At 41.8% G+C, this 18,299-nt stretch overlaps 1 protein-coding gene across 1 annotated transcript in view; it reads right to left on the bottom strand.

Annotated features, from left to right (window-relative positions):
- Nucleotides 1-18,299, bottom strand: part of LOC111156391 (RAD9 checkpoint clamp component B) — a 36,503-nt gene that overhangs the window by 11,405 nt on the left and 6,799 nt on the right. The window contains exons 5-9 of the mRNA XM_022517238.1: nucleotides 10,158-10,257; nucleotides 6,605-6,711; nucleotides 1,824-1,930; nucleotides 1,677-1,741; nucleotides 1,009-1,131 (exon numbers count right to left, since the gene is read on the bottom strand). Coding sequence (XP_022372946.1) covers nucleotides 1,009-1,131; nucleotides 1,677-1,741; nucleotides 1,824-1,930; nucleotides 6,605-6,711; nucleotides 10,158-10,257 — 502 coding nt within the window. The remainder of the gene's footprint in view (nucleotides 1-1,008; nucleotides 1,132-1,676; nucleotides 1,742-1,823; nucleotides 1,931-6,604; nucleotides 6,712-10,157; nucleotides 10,258-18,299) is intronic.

The raw sequence follows: 18,299 nt of genomic DNA, 5'->3' as shown, positions 1-18,299 counted from the left end.
AAGAAAAAACAGTGAGCCAAATGTTAACTGTGGCTATCTCCAGGTGGTGCAATTTATCTTCTTTGTACTTTCCTCTGTCTTCCAAATTTCCCATAGTACCTTTAAGGTACTTATACATGGAAGCACCCTGCACCAAAAGAAAAAAAGGAGGGGGGTGGTGCCTGGGTGGCTCAGTGGGTTAAAGCCTCTGCCTTCAGTTCAGGTCATGATCCCTGAGTCCTGGGATCGAGCCCCGCATCAGGCTCCCTGCACATATTAGCACATATTTCTTGTACTGACAGCCCATAAGTCAGGCTGCTCCATCTCAGCAGGGAGCCTGCTTCCTCCGCTCTCTCTGCCTACTTGTGATCTCTGTCTGTCAAATAAATAAGTAAAATCTTTTAAAAAATTATTTAAGGGGCGCCTGGGTGGCTCAGTGGGTTAAAGCCTCTGCCTTCGGCTCAGGGTCCTGGGATCGAGCCCCGCATCGGGCTCTCTGCTCCACAGGGAGCCTGCTTCCTCCTCTCTCTCTCTCTCTCTCTCTCTCTCTCTCTCTCTGCCTGCCTCTCTGCCTACTTGTGATCTCTGTCTGTCAGGTAAATGGATAAAATCTTTAAAAAAAAATTATTAAAAAAGAAGTTATCGAGACAAAAGAAGGAAAAACAAAGGCTGTCCCCTTGTCCAAGAAAGAGTTCTAGGCAGTGAATAGAAACTTACCCGTGAAGCTTAACACTGTATCCCTCCTAAAAAATGACTGCCAAAACTGGAAATGAGGTTTGGGTAATAACAAAGATAAACCAGACAGTCCCGTCAAATTCTGATCAGAAGAGAAAAAGCAAATGTCTAGTGTGTGACTGGTGATACTCCTATGCTAGTTAGGTCCTACTGCAGCTCTTCCTGACTCAGTCACTATTTCTGATCTTCTCATGTTTTACTCCTCCATTCTTTCCCATATGAATGCCAATGAACTCTTTCAGAATAGGATTGCAGTGGCTTTCTCTAATAAAGATGTTAAAACATTGGCCTTACCTTTTTTGTTTTTGTGAAAGACACAGTGATTGCGGAGAAGATGCTCTACTTGGCTCATCAGCTAATGTAGCCAAAATAAAGTTAGCTTCCAATAACATATCATCGATACTTAAAGCCATAGGTCTAAAAACAAGCAAAGTAAGAGCAAGCATCATACATGTTTTCTGAGGGACATTAGGAAAATTAGAAAATGACGCTTCAGGAGTAAAAACAGACAGTAAAAGTCAAAGTCCTATTTGTCTTTTCACAAAGTAACATAGTCCTAAGAGCTGAAAAGGTCCTTAGACATCATCAGATCCAATTTCAAAAAGTGCATCTATCCTAACCCAATCTCTGAAATTTTAGTTCTGAAATGAAATATCATAGTTTCATAAAAATTAGACTCGTTTAAGTCATGTTTAATTTTCTAATTAGGCAATTAACTTAGCACCATGTCAAATTTTATAAATGTTTTCACTCTACAGAATGTATCTTTCTCAATTACCAATTTAAAAATGTCACGTGTGGCATCCTTCAAAATTTCCATTTGGTAAGTGTTGCTAGTAAAGTTAAGGAATTCTTGAGGTATGAATTAATTTCAAAGTAATCCAAAGGGTTTTATTATTGATATACAACAAAAGGAAGGAAGGGAGGAAGGAAGGAACTCAGAAAAGTTCCCAAGGACTTACTTCCCAGGAAAATCAAAATGAATGGCTATAGGAGCATGTGTAGCTTCTGAAAATGTCAGCATTCCCTGAAAGAAAAAAAGAAAAAAAATAGTTGGAATCTTCATTTAAAAAACTACCAGCGAAAGTGTGACACAAATTTTTGTTTACCTTCAATTCTTTGAAGCAGAATGTTATTTCAGTATCAACTCCAATTTGAAAGAAGTCAAACTCTTCCGGGCCAACAAACATTTCACTGTACACAGAATTGGTCAAATCTGTTCCACATTATAGGAAAAGAAGGAATAGAATTAGTTCCAGGGGTACTTGTTAAATTTTTATATGAAAATATAACTGTAAGTGGTAGATTAAAACAAATTTGACACTCCTTCCCTGAGAAATGGGATCTTTGTCTATGTCCCCTCCCCTTAAATTTGGGTAGTTGGGTTCTTTGACTGCTAAGATATGGTGCTATAAATGACCTGGGACTGGTTTCTGAGCCCAGGCCTTAAGAGACTGGCAACTTCCACTTCCTCTATCCTCCATCCACTTCCTCTATCCTACAACACTCACCCTTAGAACTTGGCCACCAGGCCGAGTTCATGCTATAGGAAGGCCAGGTTAATGAAGAAGCCATATGTGTGCAGTCACTCCGGCTAACAGCCCAGCTGTGCTCCCAGCATCAATTATCAGCCATGTCAGTGTGCCATGGATGGATTCAGATGATTCCAGACCCAGCCACTATCTAACTGCAATTGTATGAGACTCCAAGTACAATCTGTCTAGCTGAGCCCCATCAACCCACAGAAACATAAGAGATAAGAATAAATTATTTGGAGTTTTTCACTATAAAAATGTCTGGTATACACACTCAGAAACACACACACACACACACACACACACACACACACTCTAACTTTTCTTCCTTTTTCTCGTTTTCTTTCTTTTCTGATTGAAGTGTAGTTCACATACAGTGTTATATTGGTTTCAGGTATTTAATATAAAAACTCAACAACTCTTTATATTTCTCAGTATTCATCAAGATAAATTGCTCTTAATCCCCTTTATCTATTTCATCCATCCCCCCTCTGACAACCACAGGTTTGTTCTCTGTATTTAAGAGAATGCTTGTCTTTTTCTTTGTTCATTTGTTTTGTTTCTTAAATTCTACATATGAGTGAAATCATAAGGTGTCTGTCTTTTTCTGATTGACTTATTGCATTTAGCATTATATTCTTTTTTTTTTTAAAGATTTTATTTATTTATTTGACAGACAGAGATCACAAGTAGGCAGAGAGGCAGGCAGAGAGAGAGGAAGGGAAGCAGGCTCCCTGCTGAGCAGAGAGCCCGATGCGGGACTCGATCCCAGGACCCTGAGATCATGACCCGAGCCGAAGGCAGCGGCTTAACCCACTGAGCCACCCAGACGCCCCAGCATTATATTCTTTTTTAAAAAGATTTTATTTATTTATTTGAGAGAGAAAGAGAGGGCATGTGCAAACGAGCGGGGGTGGGCAGAGGGAGAAGGACAAGCTGACTCCCCCTTGAGCAGGGGGAGACTGATGCAGGCTCTATCCCAGGACCCTGAGATCATGACCTGAGCCAAAGTCAGACGAACTGAGCCACCCAGGTGCCCCTAGCATTATGTCCTTTAGGTCCATCCATGTTGTTGCAAATGGCAAGGTTTCATTCTTTTTTATGACTGAGTAATATTACATTATATATATACCACATCTTCTTTATCCATTTGTCTATGATGGGTTTGGGTTGCTTCCATATCCTGGCTATTGTAAATGATACTGCAGTGAACACAGGGGTGCATATATCTTTTCAAATCAGTGTTTTCATTTTCTCTGGGTAAACACGCAGTAGTGGAATTATTGGATCATATGATATTTCTATTTTTAATTTTTTGAGGAACCTCTATACTGTTTTCCATAGTGGCTACACCAATTTACATTCCCTCCAATAGTACACAAGGGTTCCTTTTTCTCCACATTCTTGCCAACACTCATTATTTCTTGCGTTTTTGATCTTAGCCATTCTGACAGGTATAAGATGATATCTCGTTGTGGGTTTTTTTTTTTTTTTCTCTTTAAAGAAAGGCAGACTACCACATGCAGCACCTCACTTGGATATGTCTGGATTCTTGGATGCTTGGCTACCCTACAATCTCCTGCAAATGGACCTTGAGAGTTTGCTTGAAGACCTAGCAGGGAAGCACAGCTATTCATATACCCTTGACCAAAGAACAGTCCTCCCCTATTGGGAAGGTTGTCCTCTGAGGGCACAGCTTTGGGAGGGACACACATGAAGTGGTGAGGTTCCCCCTCACTGGGGGACACCCGCCTAGCAGCCAGATCAGCTGAATCAATCCTGGTGGTCTATGGGATGACTGCTGTTGCAGCCACATCGCCCTCACATCTTCCTTGTGGTTTTGATTTGCATTTCCCTGCTGATGAATGATGTTGAGCATCTTTTCATGCATCTGTGCCCATCTGTATACATTCTTTGGAAAAATGAATATTCAAGTACTCTGCCCATTTTTAAAAATTTATTGATTGATTGATTTGAGAGAGAGAGAGAGAGTGAAAAGAGCTGGAGGCAGGATCAGAGGGAAAGAGAATCTTAGACAGACTCCGCCCTGAGTGCCTGACATGGTCTCAATCCCATGACCTTGAGATTACAACCTGAGCCGAAATCAAGAGTTAGATGCCGACTGACCGCACCACCCAGGCGCCCCAATCCGCCCGTTTTTAAAACTGAATCACTTTTAATAGCTTCATAGTATTTCATTATCTTTACTCTACCAATCTTCTGGTACTAGATCTGAAGTACAGAAGATGTCCCAAACTATTAAAAGACCTTACCTCTGGATAGTGGGATTTCAGGAGACTTTTTTTTAAATTAGTGCTTATTTTGTGTCTTTATTTTCTTCAATGAACATGAATTAATGTAAGTATAAGAACAAAAGATAAACAGTATAGGGGCGCCTGGGTGGCTCAGTGGGTTAAAGCCTCTGCCTTCGGCTCAGGTCATGATCTCAGGGTCCTGGGATCGAGCCCCGCATCGGGCTCTCTGCTCAGCGGGGAGCCTGCTTCTCCCTCTCTCTCTCTGCCTGCCTCTCTGCCTACTTGGGATCTCTCTCTCTGTGTCAAATAAAAAAAAAAAAAAAGATCAACAGTATATATTTTTTAAGGACCAAACACTACCCCAGAAATCATTCCTATCAAACAAGGAGGCTCATGTCACTTCTAGTGTACTATCATAGAGGAGTTTCAAAAATAAACATTGGGTCCCCAGTCAACCATAACTATAACTACTCATTAGAAAGCTGCTCACAGGGGTGCCTGGGGGCTCAGTGGGTTAAGCCTCTGCCTTCAGCTCAGGTCATGATCTCAGGGTCCTGGGATCAAGCCCTGCATCGGGCTCTCTGTTAGGCGGGGAGTCTGCTTTCCCCTTTCTCTCTCTGCCTGCCTTTCTGCCTACTTGTGATCTCTGTCAAATAAATAAAATCTAAAAAAAAAAAAAAAAAAGCTGCTCACAAGGGACAATGTCTTCTGGTTACTAAATGGCCATCTTTATTCAGAGATGACATTATGGAACACAAAACAGACCCTTTCACTAGCCAAGCATATATTTTCTAGATCATGCACTTCTGAGTGTCAAAAAACAATATTAGATAAGACTAGAAAGAAGCAATAATGGCACAGTGGTAATGAGCCTGTGCCTTGGAGCCTATGTTCAGATAATCCACACTTACTGTGTGACACCAGACAAGTCACTGAGTCTCTTCGTGCCTCACACAGAAAATGGTCATAATAATAGTACCTAAATCACAGAGTTGTTACAAAGATCACATGAATTCATAAATGGAAACCATTTAGAAAAAAAAAAAAAAAAAAAAAAAAAACATGGAGGGACACCCGGACAGTTCAGTTGGTTGAAAAGTCAACTCTTGATTTTGGTTTGGGTCATGATCTTGGGGTCCTGGGATCGAGCCCTGCATCAGGCTCCCCAGTCAGTCAGGAGTCTGCCTGAAATTCTCTCTCTCCCCGTCTCCTTCTGCCCATCCCCCTGCTCACTCTCTCCTTCTCTCTCAAAATAAATCTCCTTTTAAAAAGTTAAGAAATTTAATCATGTCTTATCTCCACTCAATCTAGGTAACTCTTGGAAGAGCTGACTTAAGAAGTAATTCGGATTTTCTGCCATGTGTATTTGCCATCTGGAATATTTTATATCTCTAGTTCAAAGCCACTTTTTCTTATGTGATTAAAGATAATCCCAATTGGATTGCTGGCCTCTTAATTTTTCTTTATGATAAAAACAAAGGGTGATAAAAGATGAAAAACGGGTGTCTGGCTGGCTCAGTTGGAAGAGCATGCAACTCTTGATCTTGGGGTCATGAGTTCAAGCCCCATGTCAGTGTAGAGATTACTAAAATATAAATACATAAACTTAAAAAGATGAAAACCAGACCTTAAAAATCTTAACTGAAAATATACTTTTCTCAGTAACGATTCTCCTAATTTTAAAATAACCTGAATTTCAAAGCTAAATATTTTAATTATTGATTATATTCCATTTCCTGGATCTCTTAAAAATTTTAACAATCTTTCTATATCTTACTGCTCTTTATTTTTTTTTAAGATTTTACTTATTTATTTTACACAGAGAGAGAGAGATCACAAGCAGACAGAGAGGCAGGCAGAGAGAGGGGGAAGCAGGCTCCCCACTGAGCAGAGAGCCCAATGTGGGGCTCGATCCCAGGAACCTGGGATCATGACCTGAGCCGAAGGCAGAGGCTTAACCCACTGAGCCACCCAGATACCCCTTTACTGCTCTTTAGACAAGAATAAATGTTATGCCACCAATGTTCACTGTATGGTCAGTCATCAAGAAACCCGGGGAGTGACATGCTATCCAAGAGCCACGACAGATGTAGTCCTTACCCATTGGTTCGTCACTGGAACTCTTAAGGCAAACACTGAGTGGGGTAACAGCAAGAGTAACTTCTTCTTGACTTGACGTAAAAAGAACAACGGCCTCAGCGAGCACTCTACAAACGTAATGAAAAGTATTATGTTGCTTGAAAAACAAGAAGAAAGAACCTTATTAATTGGGACTTGGATCTTTAATCTGGAAATAAACAAGGTTAATCAGCCGAGATTTTTTAAAAATTTACCCCCCAAAAAGCCTATCTTCTTTTTTCTATGTGAGCTGCAATATTTTTAGCATATTTTAAAATTCATTTGAAGGCCAAGAGAATAGTAAAATATATTCTTAGTAAGACATGTGAAAGCTATGGAATAAACCAGACACTGGAAGCAATGTCTTCAATTCTATGGTTTTATATACCCCATACATATTTGTAATGGCCTGCAATCACACTCCTGAGGGAGGTACTAGAAAACATTGCTGTTCAGAGAGAACTGGGTGGAACCATGCTGGAGGCGCAGGTGAGGGGTAGAGGTTTACGAGCAGCCCGTTACTTATATTTTCTTTCCATTTGTCACTTGCCCTAGATTATTACCTATTACTTTCAAGGTTGTCTTGACCTCCCGAATGCCCTTTTATCCTGGGCTCCCTTTTTCAAAATAGTTGTATTGATAAAGAATTCACATACTGTACTTCACAGATTTAAAGTTCTTTAACTTGTATTTCCCTAACTACTAAATAAGTTGAGCGCATTTTCACGTGCTTTTCAACCATTTGTATATCTTCTTTGGCAAATGATCCATGCAAATCCTTTGCCCGTTTTTTAAAAGATCTTATTTTTATTTATTTGTCAGAGAGAGACACAGCGAGAAAGGGAACACAAGGGAGTGGGAGAGCGAGAAGCAGGCTCCCCGCTGAGTGCAGAGCCAGATGCGGGTCTTGATCCCAGGACCCTGAGATCACAACCCAAGCCAAAGGCAGATGCCCAACAATTGAGCCACACAGGCGCCCCATGCCCATTTTTTTTTTTTTTTTTGGTCAGAGAGAGAGGGAGAGAGAGCAAGCACAGGCAGACAGAATGGCAGGCAGAGACAGAGGGAGAAGCAGGATCCCCGCCAAGCAAGGAGCCCGATGTGGGACTCGATCCCAGGACGCTGGGATCATGACCTGAGCCGAAGGCAGCTGCTTAACCAACTGAGCCACCCAGGCGTCCCTCCATGCCCATTTTTAATTAGCTTATCTTTATTACAAGATCTGGGCTACTTATGAAATTGAAGTGTTGTCAGATAAAAATGAGATTCTTAGAATGTATGTAATATTGACGTTAACCTGATGCTAGACATTAGCTCAGCAGTGTTTCTTGAGGCCAAAATGTCAGGAACACCTACCAGATTCATCTAGGAGCTTTTCCAGTGTTACGGGGGCGGTGTTTTATAAGATACCAAATAACCTGATACAAAAAAATTACAACATAAATGTGCAATTCAAAAAGGAAGAAAAATACAATCACTAATAAATATATGAAAAGATGTTCAAGCTCCCAAGGAATCAACACAACAAAATGGACATCTAATAATTCAATTTTCTACCTATCAAGTTAACGGAAATTTTAAAGACTGATCATGTATGTTACTTGAAAGGACTCCCCTACACTTCTGGTGGGAATGTAAATGGGCACAACATTTAAGATAGTAATTTGGTAGTCAGTATGTATGCAAATTTAAAATTTGGTAAGCCTTTGACCCAGTGATTTCATTTCTAGGACTCTGTGTTAAGCCTATAAGGTGACCCCATAGTGATCCCCACCTCCTGGTACTCATGCCTTCCTACAATCCTCTGCCGCTGAGTGTGGGCTTAACTTACCAAGTCACTTCTAACAGTGAAAATGGCAGAAGTGATGATAGGTCAGTTCCGAGATTAGGTTATAAAAAGACTTTGGCTTAGGGGCACCTGGGTGGCTCAGTGGGTTAAGCCTCTGCCTTCGGCTCGGGTCATGATCTCAGGGTCCTGGGATCGAGCCCCACATCGGGCTCTCTGCTCAGCAGGGAGCCTGCTTCCCCCCCTCTCTCTGCCTGCCTCCTCTCTGCCTACTTGTGATTTCTCTCTCTGTCAAATAAATAAATAAAATCTTTAAAAATAAATAAAAAGACTTTGGCTTCCATTTGTGAATTCTCTCTCTCAACCAGTCATCTCAGTCAACTCTCTTTCTGATCCAGTGGCCATTTTGTGATGATAATCAGATAGTGCACAGAGAGGCCTGTGTGGTGAGGAACTGAGGCCTACCACCAACCTGACTAGTGAGCTTGGAAGTTAATCTTCTGAGACCTTTCTACAGCCATGTCAGTGAGTGTGGGAGCAAATCCCCCCCCAAGTCCAGCCTTCAGATGAGACCACAGCCCTGGCTGACAGCTTGACTTCAACTTCACGAGACACCTTGAGCCAGATATACCCAGTTAAGCCATACATATAACCATGAAGTAATCAATGTCTGGTTTCTTAAAGCTCTGATTTTTGGGGAAATTTGTTCCACAGAAATAAGCAACTAATACACTTTTTGTGTGTGGCAAAAAGCTGGAAACAACCTACTTTTTCACTAAGAGGATAATGGGTAACTAAATTATGGTTCATACAATGAAAAATTATGCAACCATTAAAAACTATAAGATTGATTTAAGTGAACTGACACAGAAACTTAAAAAAGCAAGTTGCCAAATAATAGTAGGACATTTTCTGTGAAAAAATGACAAGTATGTGTCTCATAAATAATATAAATGTGAGAGGGGAGAAGAAGGAAGAGAGAGAAAGAAAGCTATCCATAGCTATAGGAGAGGGTGAGTTCCAGAGAAATTGGCTATATATGGAAGAAGATCCACAAGGGTATACACCAAATTGCTGATTGATGTTACCTCTGCCAACTGGGATAGAGAAGACAGGTAGAGGAGAAAAACTTTTCATTTTTTATCTTTACAACCCTCTATAAACTCTAGATGTATTACAAGGAGCATGTATGGCTTGTGTAACTTAAAACACAATAAGGATAAAATATCTTTGGTTCACAAAGTAATTAATGTTTAATGCTACAGCTTAACTAAATAATTGGGTGCACTTTTACTGACAAATGTACCTAACTCACTCTCTAAAGAAAAAATGCAAACACTTGGGATAAAATCAGTTTACATAAAAAATGTTAATGTTTCCTTGCGTTGTGTGTTTTATGACTCAGACAGAAGGCAATATATAAATGCAAAGTATTATTAGGTAATATATTTTTCTCTTGGTATCACTTAATGTAGAAAGCCACTAATGGGATATTTTTAGAACTTTCTTGCCACTAAATCATATTGCTACCACTAATCAATTACATTATCTACTATTATCTTTCTCGGGGTTTCCTCTTGACCTTGTAAGGAGATTTTTCCAAGTCAAATGTTAGTTTTTTTTTTTTTAATGTTAACTTTTTTTTAAAAAATGTAACTGACTTCGAATTTTAACTAAGGGCATTAGTTATTTACTCTACTCCCACATTATACTCAGAAAAAGAAGAATAAACACCAGAAAATTCATTACCTTGGTTGAATAACTAGTGTATTAGAACACATATTCTTTTCAAAAATAACTTGCAAGGGCTGACTTTCCTGAAAACACACATTATGAGTTCTTCTAATACCTTAAAAAGAATAAAGCAATCCGTTAATCATTTTAAGTGAGATGTGAACTATTTAAAAAGTCTAAGTTTCACAGCCACGTTAAAATAATAAAATTAAAGAAACATTTCCTGTCTGGCAGGTGCCTGTAGCTTAAGGAGCACTATTTTATGAAATGTGTTTATCGCCCCCTAGTGGACACCATGCAACATGCCATATCCCCGGACCAATCGGGCAGTAGAGCTCCCAAGTTCTTCTGAAATACGGTTATTTCTTAAACTGTATGTAAAATAGTGATTGCCCACTACAGTTCATGTAGCTATCATTCTCTTTCACTACCTTTCATCCAGATCTGCTATTTCTGGATTTCTGGTAATGATGAACGAACATCTGATCTGTGAATTCTTTTCTTCTGAGGGGAGGATGAGGGGAAGAGTGCATAGTCATAACAGCTAAGGCTCTACGTGCCGGCAACTGTAGTACGCATTCTACACACATTACCTATGGTCATCACAATATCCCTATGGGGTAGGCACTTAGTCTCAGAAGAGGAAACTGTAGCTCGGCGAGGCTGACTTTTACAAGGCTATTTTAACAAGGGTCGGTTGAATGTGAGTCTAAGTTTGAATATATAGCCCATGTAATAAAATCCAAGTGGGCTGTAACTTTCTACAGCATATTAATGTTGTGGTGGGACTCAAAAGGACTCACTAGAAATATTTCTCATCTAACTTGGATTTTTTTTTTTTTTCTTTTGGGAAGGAAGAGGAGAGGGAGAGAGAGAGAATCCCAAGCAGGCTCCTTGCCCAGCGCATGAGCCCAACCCAAGGCTCAATCCCACGACCCCAAGATCATGATCTGAGCTGAAATCAAGAGTTGGACGCCTAAGCAGCTGAGCCACCCAGGTACTCCTGGGTTATTTTTTTTGACACAAAATTAATAATGACAACATTTATTAATTTTGTAAGTATTTACTCACCACCTACTATGCACAAAGCTGTATTAGTTAGCTTTTGCTGGAAAACAACCCACTCCAAAACTTAGTGGCTTGAAATAACAAATATTTGTTATTTCTCACAATTCAGCTGAGTAGTTCTGGTTTCAGCTGGCTTAGCGGTGGCTGGAAATCTTGGATGGCTTCACTTTCATGTCTAGGGCCTCAGTGGGACAACCGGCACAGCTGAGACTGCTGGGAAGGCTGAGGCCTCCCACCACATGGTCTTAATCCTCCAGAAGTCTACTGTGCAGCACTTGTTCTCATGCTGAGGGAAAGGCTCCTGCCTTCACGCGGGAAGCTGCCAGGCCTCTTAAGGCCTAGGCTTGGAACTCACACAAAATCGCTTCTATTTAATTGATAAAGCAAGCCCACGGCCAGCCAAGATTCCAGCTGGGGGAACAGACTCCGGCTTTCGAAGGGTGGGGAGCAGCAAATAATTTGTGAGCACTTGTTTGGTAATCTACTACACGGGAACAATTTTAAGAGCTAGGGATTAGTTGGGGCGCCTGGGTGGCTCAGTGGGTTAAACCACTGCCTTCGGCTCAGGTCATGATCTCGGGGTCCTGGGATCGAGTCCCGCATCGGGCTCTCTGCTCAGCGGGGAGCCTGCTTCCCTCTCTCTCTCTCTCTCTGCCTGCCTCTCCGTCTACTTGTGATCTCTCTCTCTGTCAAATAAATGGGTAAAATCTTTAAAAAAAAAAAAAAAGAGCTAGGGATTAGCAAAGCACCAATTAGACAAAAATCTCTATCCTCACAGAGCTTACCTTCTAGGGAGGGGAGACGGACAATAAGAAAATAAATAATTATAGTAATTGATAGGTCACGTCATAATAAAGGCCACAGGAAAAAAGCAAAGCAGAAAGGGCATTAGGGGGTGCCAGTCATGGTAGAGAGCAAAGTTTTTTAAATTTCTTATTTATCTATTTATTTTATTTATTTGAGAGAGAGAGAGAGAGAATGAGAGAGAGAGAGCATGAGAAGGGAGAGGGTCAAAGGGAGAAGGAGGCTCCCTGCCAAGCAGGGAGCTCAATGCAGGACTCGATCATGGGACTCCAGGATCATGACCTGAGCTGAAGGCAGTCATTCAACCAACTGAACCACCCAGGCGCCCCGATAGATAGCAATTTTAAATAGGAGGTCAAGGAAGACCTCATGGAAATGAAGCCATCTGAGTAAAGACTTGGAGGAGGAGCAAGCAATATGATATCTGCAGAAGAAGCTTGCTAGGCAGAGGGCTTCCAACCCGTGTAGGACCTTACTGACCGTTGTAAGATCTCTGGCTTTTAACCTGGATAAATGGGGAGGATTTGCAGGGTGGGGATAGGAATTTGGAACACTGGAATGACATATCCAACCTATTACATCTTTGCACTCCTCCATAAATTTTTGGATATACTACAAAGAGCATGGCACTGTGAGGAATTACTGCGATTTTGATTTTGGGAAGACACAAAGCTCAAAAGTTGGCACAACTTACCCTGTTTTAAAAACTATTTTCAAGTTACTTTTGGAGCAACGGGTATTAGACGCTTGTGGTCTAAATTTCAAAAGATACCAAAGAGCAGACAGTGGAAAGTAAGTCACCCCCAGCCCCTGACTCCTGCCACCCCCCGTATCCTCCACAGAGAGAACCACTGTTACCAGTTTCTCCAGTATTCTTCAAACACAGCCTTGATATATACAGCACGATCATACCTCTAGAACATACCTCAAAATATTTCACTGAAGTGAATACTGGCATTGTCAAAGATGTCCAAGCAGAGAATATCTAATTTCTTTGTCATTCCTGATGCTCCTTTTCCTGCCACTTGCTGTCTTCTCCTTTTTCCTTATAGACAAGTGCCAAACACTTTCAACCTATACCTTTGCTCACATTGCTCTGTCCTGCTCCCTCCTCACAGGAGTTTCCACCTACTAGAAACTCACCCAGTTGTGGTGCCCCTAACCACAATGCCTTCCCTCTCCACCTTTCTCTCCTTTGAATCTCTGGTCCAAAGAACATCCACTGTACCCTCTTTATTTTATCTTATTTTTTTAAGTAGGTTCCACGCTGGCCACAGAGCCCACATGGGGCTTGAACTCATAACCCTGAGATCAAGACCCTGAGCTGAGATCAAGAGTCAGACACTTAACCGACTGAGCCCCCCAGAAGCCATCCACTATACTTTTTAAAAAAAATTTTATTTATTTATTTATTTGATAGAGATCACAAATAGGCAGAGAGGCAGGCAGGGGGCGGGGAAGCAGGCTCCCTGCTGAGCAGAGATTCCCAATGTGGGGCTCGATCCCAGAACCCTGGAATCATGACCTGAGCTGAAGACAGAGGCTTTAACCCACTGAGCCACCCAGGTGTCCCCACTATACTCTTTTTAAAGCATGTACCTCTTCACTGCGGTTTTTCTAGTCTTCTAGTTTAATAACAATTTTCCTTGATAGGCTGCAAGTGGGGTAAACATTTAGAAGTCCTGTTTTCTCCCCGGGTCATTTATGAACTTTATCTTGTGCTGCGCAAAGTACTGGATTGTAATGAGATAAGGAGTTTTGCGTTAGAATGAGAAATGATTTTCATTGAGAAAATCTTACTGTTAAGAACAACAACTGGGGTGCTTGGTGGCTCAGTCTGTTAAGTGTCCAAATTGATCTCAGCTCAGATCTTGATGTCAAAGTTGTGAGTTCAAGCCCCACACTGGGCTCCATGCTGGGAGTGGAGCCCACTTTAAAAGGAAGAAAAAAAGGGGCGCCTGGGTGGCTCAGTTGGTTAAGCATCTGCCTTTGGCTCAGGCTGTGATCTCAGGGTCCTGGGATCGAGCTCCACATCGGAGTCCCTGTTCAACAGAGTCTGCCTCTCTCTCTCTCTCTCTCTCTCTCTCTGACCCTCCTACCCACTTGTTCATTGTCTCTTTCTCCCTCGCTCCCTCTCAAAAAGAAAAAAAGAAGAAGAAGAAGAAAAAAAGATAAAAACAACAACAGCTGAACTAAAGCAAATGCTTAGTCACATGTTTGGCTTAAATTCTGGCATAAGCTCCTTATCATCTCACAGACCGGTAACAACAGTTTGGGGCCCAGCAGCCAGGTCACGGATCATTCTGAGTAGTAATGTCTCACGCCATCTGCTCCCGGCCATGGGACTCCTGATGCTAGGAGAGAATTCTACTTGCCATTTCATGAGCTCAATTTGGAACTTCCCTCAGTGGGTCCACAGAACTCTTGCAAACCTGAAGGGGTACGGCTAAGGAACAACCATTATTTTGGAGATGTGACATTTGCAGGGTTTAGAATTGTGGAGGTGAGTGATCCTTCAAAAATCTTGTAAGTTATTCAAATAGGACCCGATCCCTCTAAGTTCACTGTTAAGCGAGTTTAAAGTCATTAGCGCATCTGTAGAAGGCCCTTTGACAAAAACTTGAAACCCTGAAGTGGGAGGCCAGCCTTTGACATCACTTCATTAACACAAGCATATAAATCAAAGTTTTATTTTCACTCAGTAGCCCAGGGCTCTCTTCTCCTCTTACAGAAGCACCCCTCTGCGGGGGTGCTGTCCCCTTGAGCCAGGACAGGACATGGGACACATTAGCATGTGGCGTTATATCCGAGAGTGTTCTTCAGGAGCTCAGGAACTCATCTGTACCAACTCTAGGGCCAGTGCAAAAAAGTATGGAGAATTGGTGGAATTATTAGTAAAATAAATATTTCAGATGCATCTTGGTTCTTGATGATACCAATCGTTGTCTCCTATTCGCAGATGCTAAATAATTCAAGAAATCACTGTTCTGGAAACTTTTCGTGGTCAGATTTAGAGACGTTAGTCTTTTTTAGTAGCTCGTGTTTTTTCAATTGTTTTCTATCAGTAAAGAGTGCCAAATTTACATCACTGTCCTCAATTCCTTCCCAAATCCCAAACATGTATTTCTAGCAACTTATGAACTCTCTCTACCCAGGTGATTTTTCTCAACTAAATTTGAACCGTGTTTCCCCACCAGGTTATAGATACAAAATCACAAGCATAATCTGCCGTGTGCATACAGTTTTGGAAACTATAACCACACCAATTACATACCAGCATCCATGTCCTCTGGTCCCCTTCCCTCCTGAACTGGCCCTTCCCCATTTCGTAGCAACCCTGAGTTTTGGGGGGGACTAACTCTACTTCCAGCATCCCTAATAAGCCCTCATTGGTGCAAATCAAATCTTTTTTTTTTTTTAAAGATTTTATTTATTTATTTGACAGAGAGATCACAAGTAGGCAGAGAGGCAGGCAGAGAGAGGGGGAAGCGGGGTCTCTACCAAACAGAGAGCCCGACGCAGGGCTCGATCCCAGGACCCTGAGATCATGACCCGGGCCGAAGGCAGAGGCTTAACCCACTGAGCCACCCAGGCGCCCCTGCAAATCAAATCTTATCCCCCCTGCAATTAAATCTGGACCAGACTACACTAGGATTAATGTAAGTTGGTGCAGTTAGGGCAAAGCCAAGTGCTTTTGTTCACTGGATACGTGAGGTAAGGCTCTCACTCCCACTGGCTGCTGCTGCAGAAAGCCTTAGCATTGAAAGTTTATAACAGAAGCTGGCCTCAGGGTAAATCACATGGAGGAAAGTAGAACTGAGTGAATTTTAAGAAGAAAAGGAAAGAGGCACCTGGATGACTCAGTCGGATAAGCCTCTGCCTTCAGCTCAGGTCATGACCCCGGGGTCATGGGATCGAGCCCTGCGTCGTGCTCTCTGCTCAGTGGGGAGTCTGCTTCTCTCTCTTTCTCTGCCTGCCTCTCTGCCTGCTTGTGATCTCTCTCTCTCTCTCTCAAGTAAATAAATAAAATCTTGGAAGGGAGGGAGGGAGAGAGAGAGAGAGGAAGGAGGAAAAGCAGTAGCAGCTGCGGCAGCCTGGGTCAAACCATGTCTATGACCTAATTTCGAACTTTTCATTACACGAGCCGATATTCCTCCTAATTATTAAAGTGAGTTTGAGTTGGATTTTCTGTGTGTTTTTTTTTTTTTTTCTGTTACTTGCAACTCAAAGCATCCGAACTCCTACAGCTTGCCTACAAAAGCTATTAAAAATCAACCAATCACAAATATGTATCAGACATTAGACATAATCAAGGCACTTGAGAGAGTCTTCAGACACTGAAAAATGGGCTGTTTAAAATCTAACTGGAAATAAGTGATGAGGGTCACTGTAACAGCAGCAATCACCAATGACATAGTCCTCTCTCCGAGCCAGACACCACACTCTGCTTCGCACTGACAATCCTGCTTCCCATTCACAACAACCCCGGAAGGTGAGGGCAGGTAAGATTATCCCTATTTCCAGAAAAGAAAATGTGAGTTCAGAGAACTCATGAGAGAAAAACTCTCTAAAGGCCTGATACACGAGGGAGGCCATCTTAGATTTCTTCCTAAGTTCGCATGACTGTATGTAAACTTTGTTCGAACCAAAAGCCTGATGTATTGCCCGCCACATGTGCAAAGTCCATCTGCTTTGTGAGTGAGTAACCTCAAGGAAAACCATCTTGTCCCTGCGGCATCTCAATCAATGCTCCTGCTCCCCGCACTCCTTTATGAGGAAACTCGTGATGCCTGCCTACATGCTGATCTGTCATCTTTTCAGCTTTTACAAGATGTAAAAATGTACATAAGCCTGTAGAAACTGTTCACCCTCTGGAGCACTTTCTTCCCTGTGAAAAGTGTGTTTCCTCAGCAGTTGTCCTAACTTGGGCTCGAATAAAACTCTCTTGCTTTCTGAGATCCTAAAAAGTTTGTTCAGGGGCACCTGGGTGGCTCAGTGGGTTAAGCCGCTGCCTTCGGCTCAGGTCATGATCCCAGGTCCTGGGTTCAAGCCCCACATCGGGCTCTCTGCTCAACAGGGAGCCTGCTTCCTCCTCTCTCTCTGCCTGCCTCTCTGCCTACTTGTGATTTCTCTCTGTCAAATAAATTAAAAAAAAAAAAAGTTTGTTCAATTTGCTTTGACAAAGCTTATGTACTTTCACAAGCAAATAAGAAATATAGAAGAGGGGCGCCTGGGGGGCTCAGTCGGTTAAGCAACTATCTTCAGCTCAGGTCATGATCCCAGGTTCCTGGGATCAAGCCCCACATTGGGCTCCTTGTTCCACAGGAGCTTGCTTCTCCCTCCCCTTGCTGCTCCCTTGTTTGTATTCTATCAAATAAATAAATAAAATCTTTATTTTTTTAAGGGTTTTGTTGTTTGTTTGTTTGTTTGTTTTTGTTTTTACAGAGAGAGAGATAGAGAGAGAGGGAACACAAGCAAGGGAATGGTAGAGGGAGAAGCAGGCTTCCTACCAAACAGGGAGCCCAATGGGGGGCTCTATCCCAGGACCCTGGGATCATGACCTGAGCCAAAGGCAGATGCTGAATGACTGAGCCACCCAGGCACCCCAAATAAATAAAATCTTAAAAAAAGAAAAGAAAGAAATATAGAGGAATCGACACCCAAGTCTGTGATGTCAAGGCCTGCTGAGCTTTTAATTATGCTCTTTATGTGATTCTGCTATTATGTGAACTAAAATTCAAAGAAGGGGGGAAATCATGTTAAATCATTGATATTTTGCAGGGAAAAAAATTGAAGAATATAATAGAATATGAGCTTAAAATATTATGATAAATGTCAGGCAAAGTAACAGATGTAAGATAATTGTGACACTATCATAACCTTCCAGAAGACGGTTCCATACAAAAAAAGATTTGGACTTATAATATCACAAGCATGAGCTTTTTTTTTTTTTTAAGATTTTATTTATTTGACAGAAAGAGACATAGTGAGAGAGGGAACACAAGCAGGGGGAATGGGAGAGAGAGAAGCCAACTTCTCACTGAGCAGAGAGCCCAACGCAGGGCTCAATCCCAGGACCCTGGGACCATGACCTAAGACAAAGGCAGATGTTTAACGACTGAGCCAGCAAGGCGCTCCAGGAATGGGCTTTTTTAAAGCATTTAATTCTACTTGCTAACTTCAAATAAAATAGTAGCAGTTATAAAAGTTGTAACTAGAGCTAACACTTAGAGAATGTGCCAGGCATTTTTTTAAACACTGTAGAACTCTAACTTCCTATAACTC

Source organism: Enhydra lutris, unplaced genomic scaffold, assembly GCF_002288905.1.
Source record: "Enhydra lutris kenyoni isolate GAN:26980312 unplaced genomic scaffold, ASM228890v2 scaffoldscaffold46, whole genome shotgun sequence".
NCBI classification, from domain to species: domain Eukaryota; kingdom Metazoa; phylum Chordata; class Mammalia; order Carnivora; family Mustelidae; genus Enhydra; species Enhydra lutris.
The sequence above is the reverse complement of the archived record's forward strand: the minus strand, read 5'-3'. Positions and strand labels throughout refer to the sequence as shown.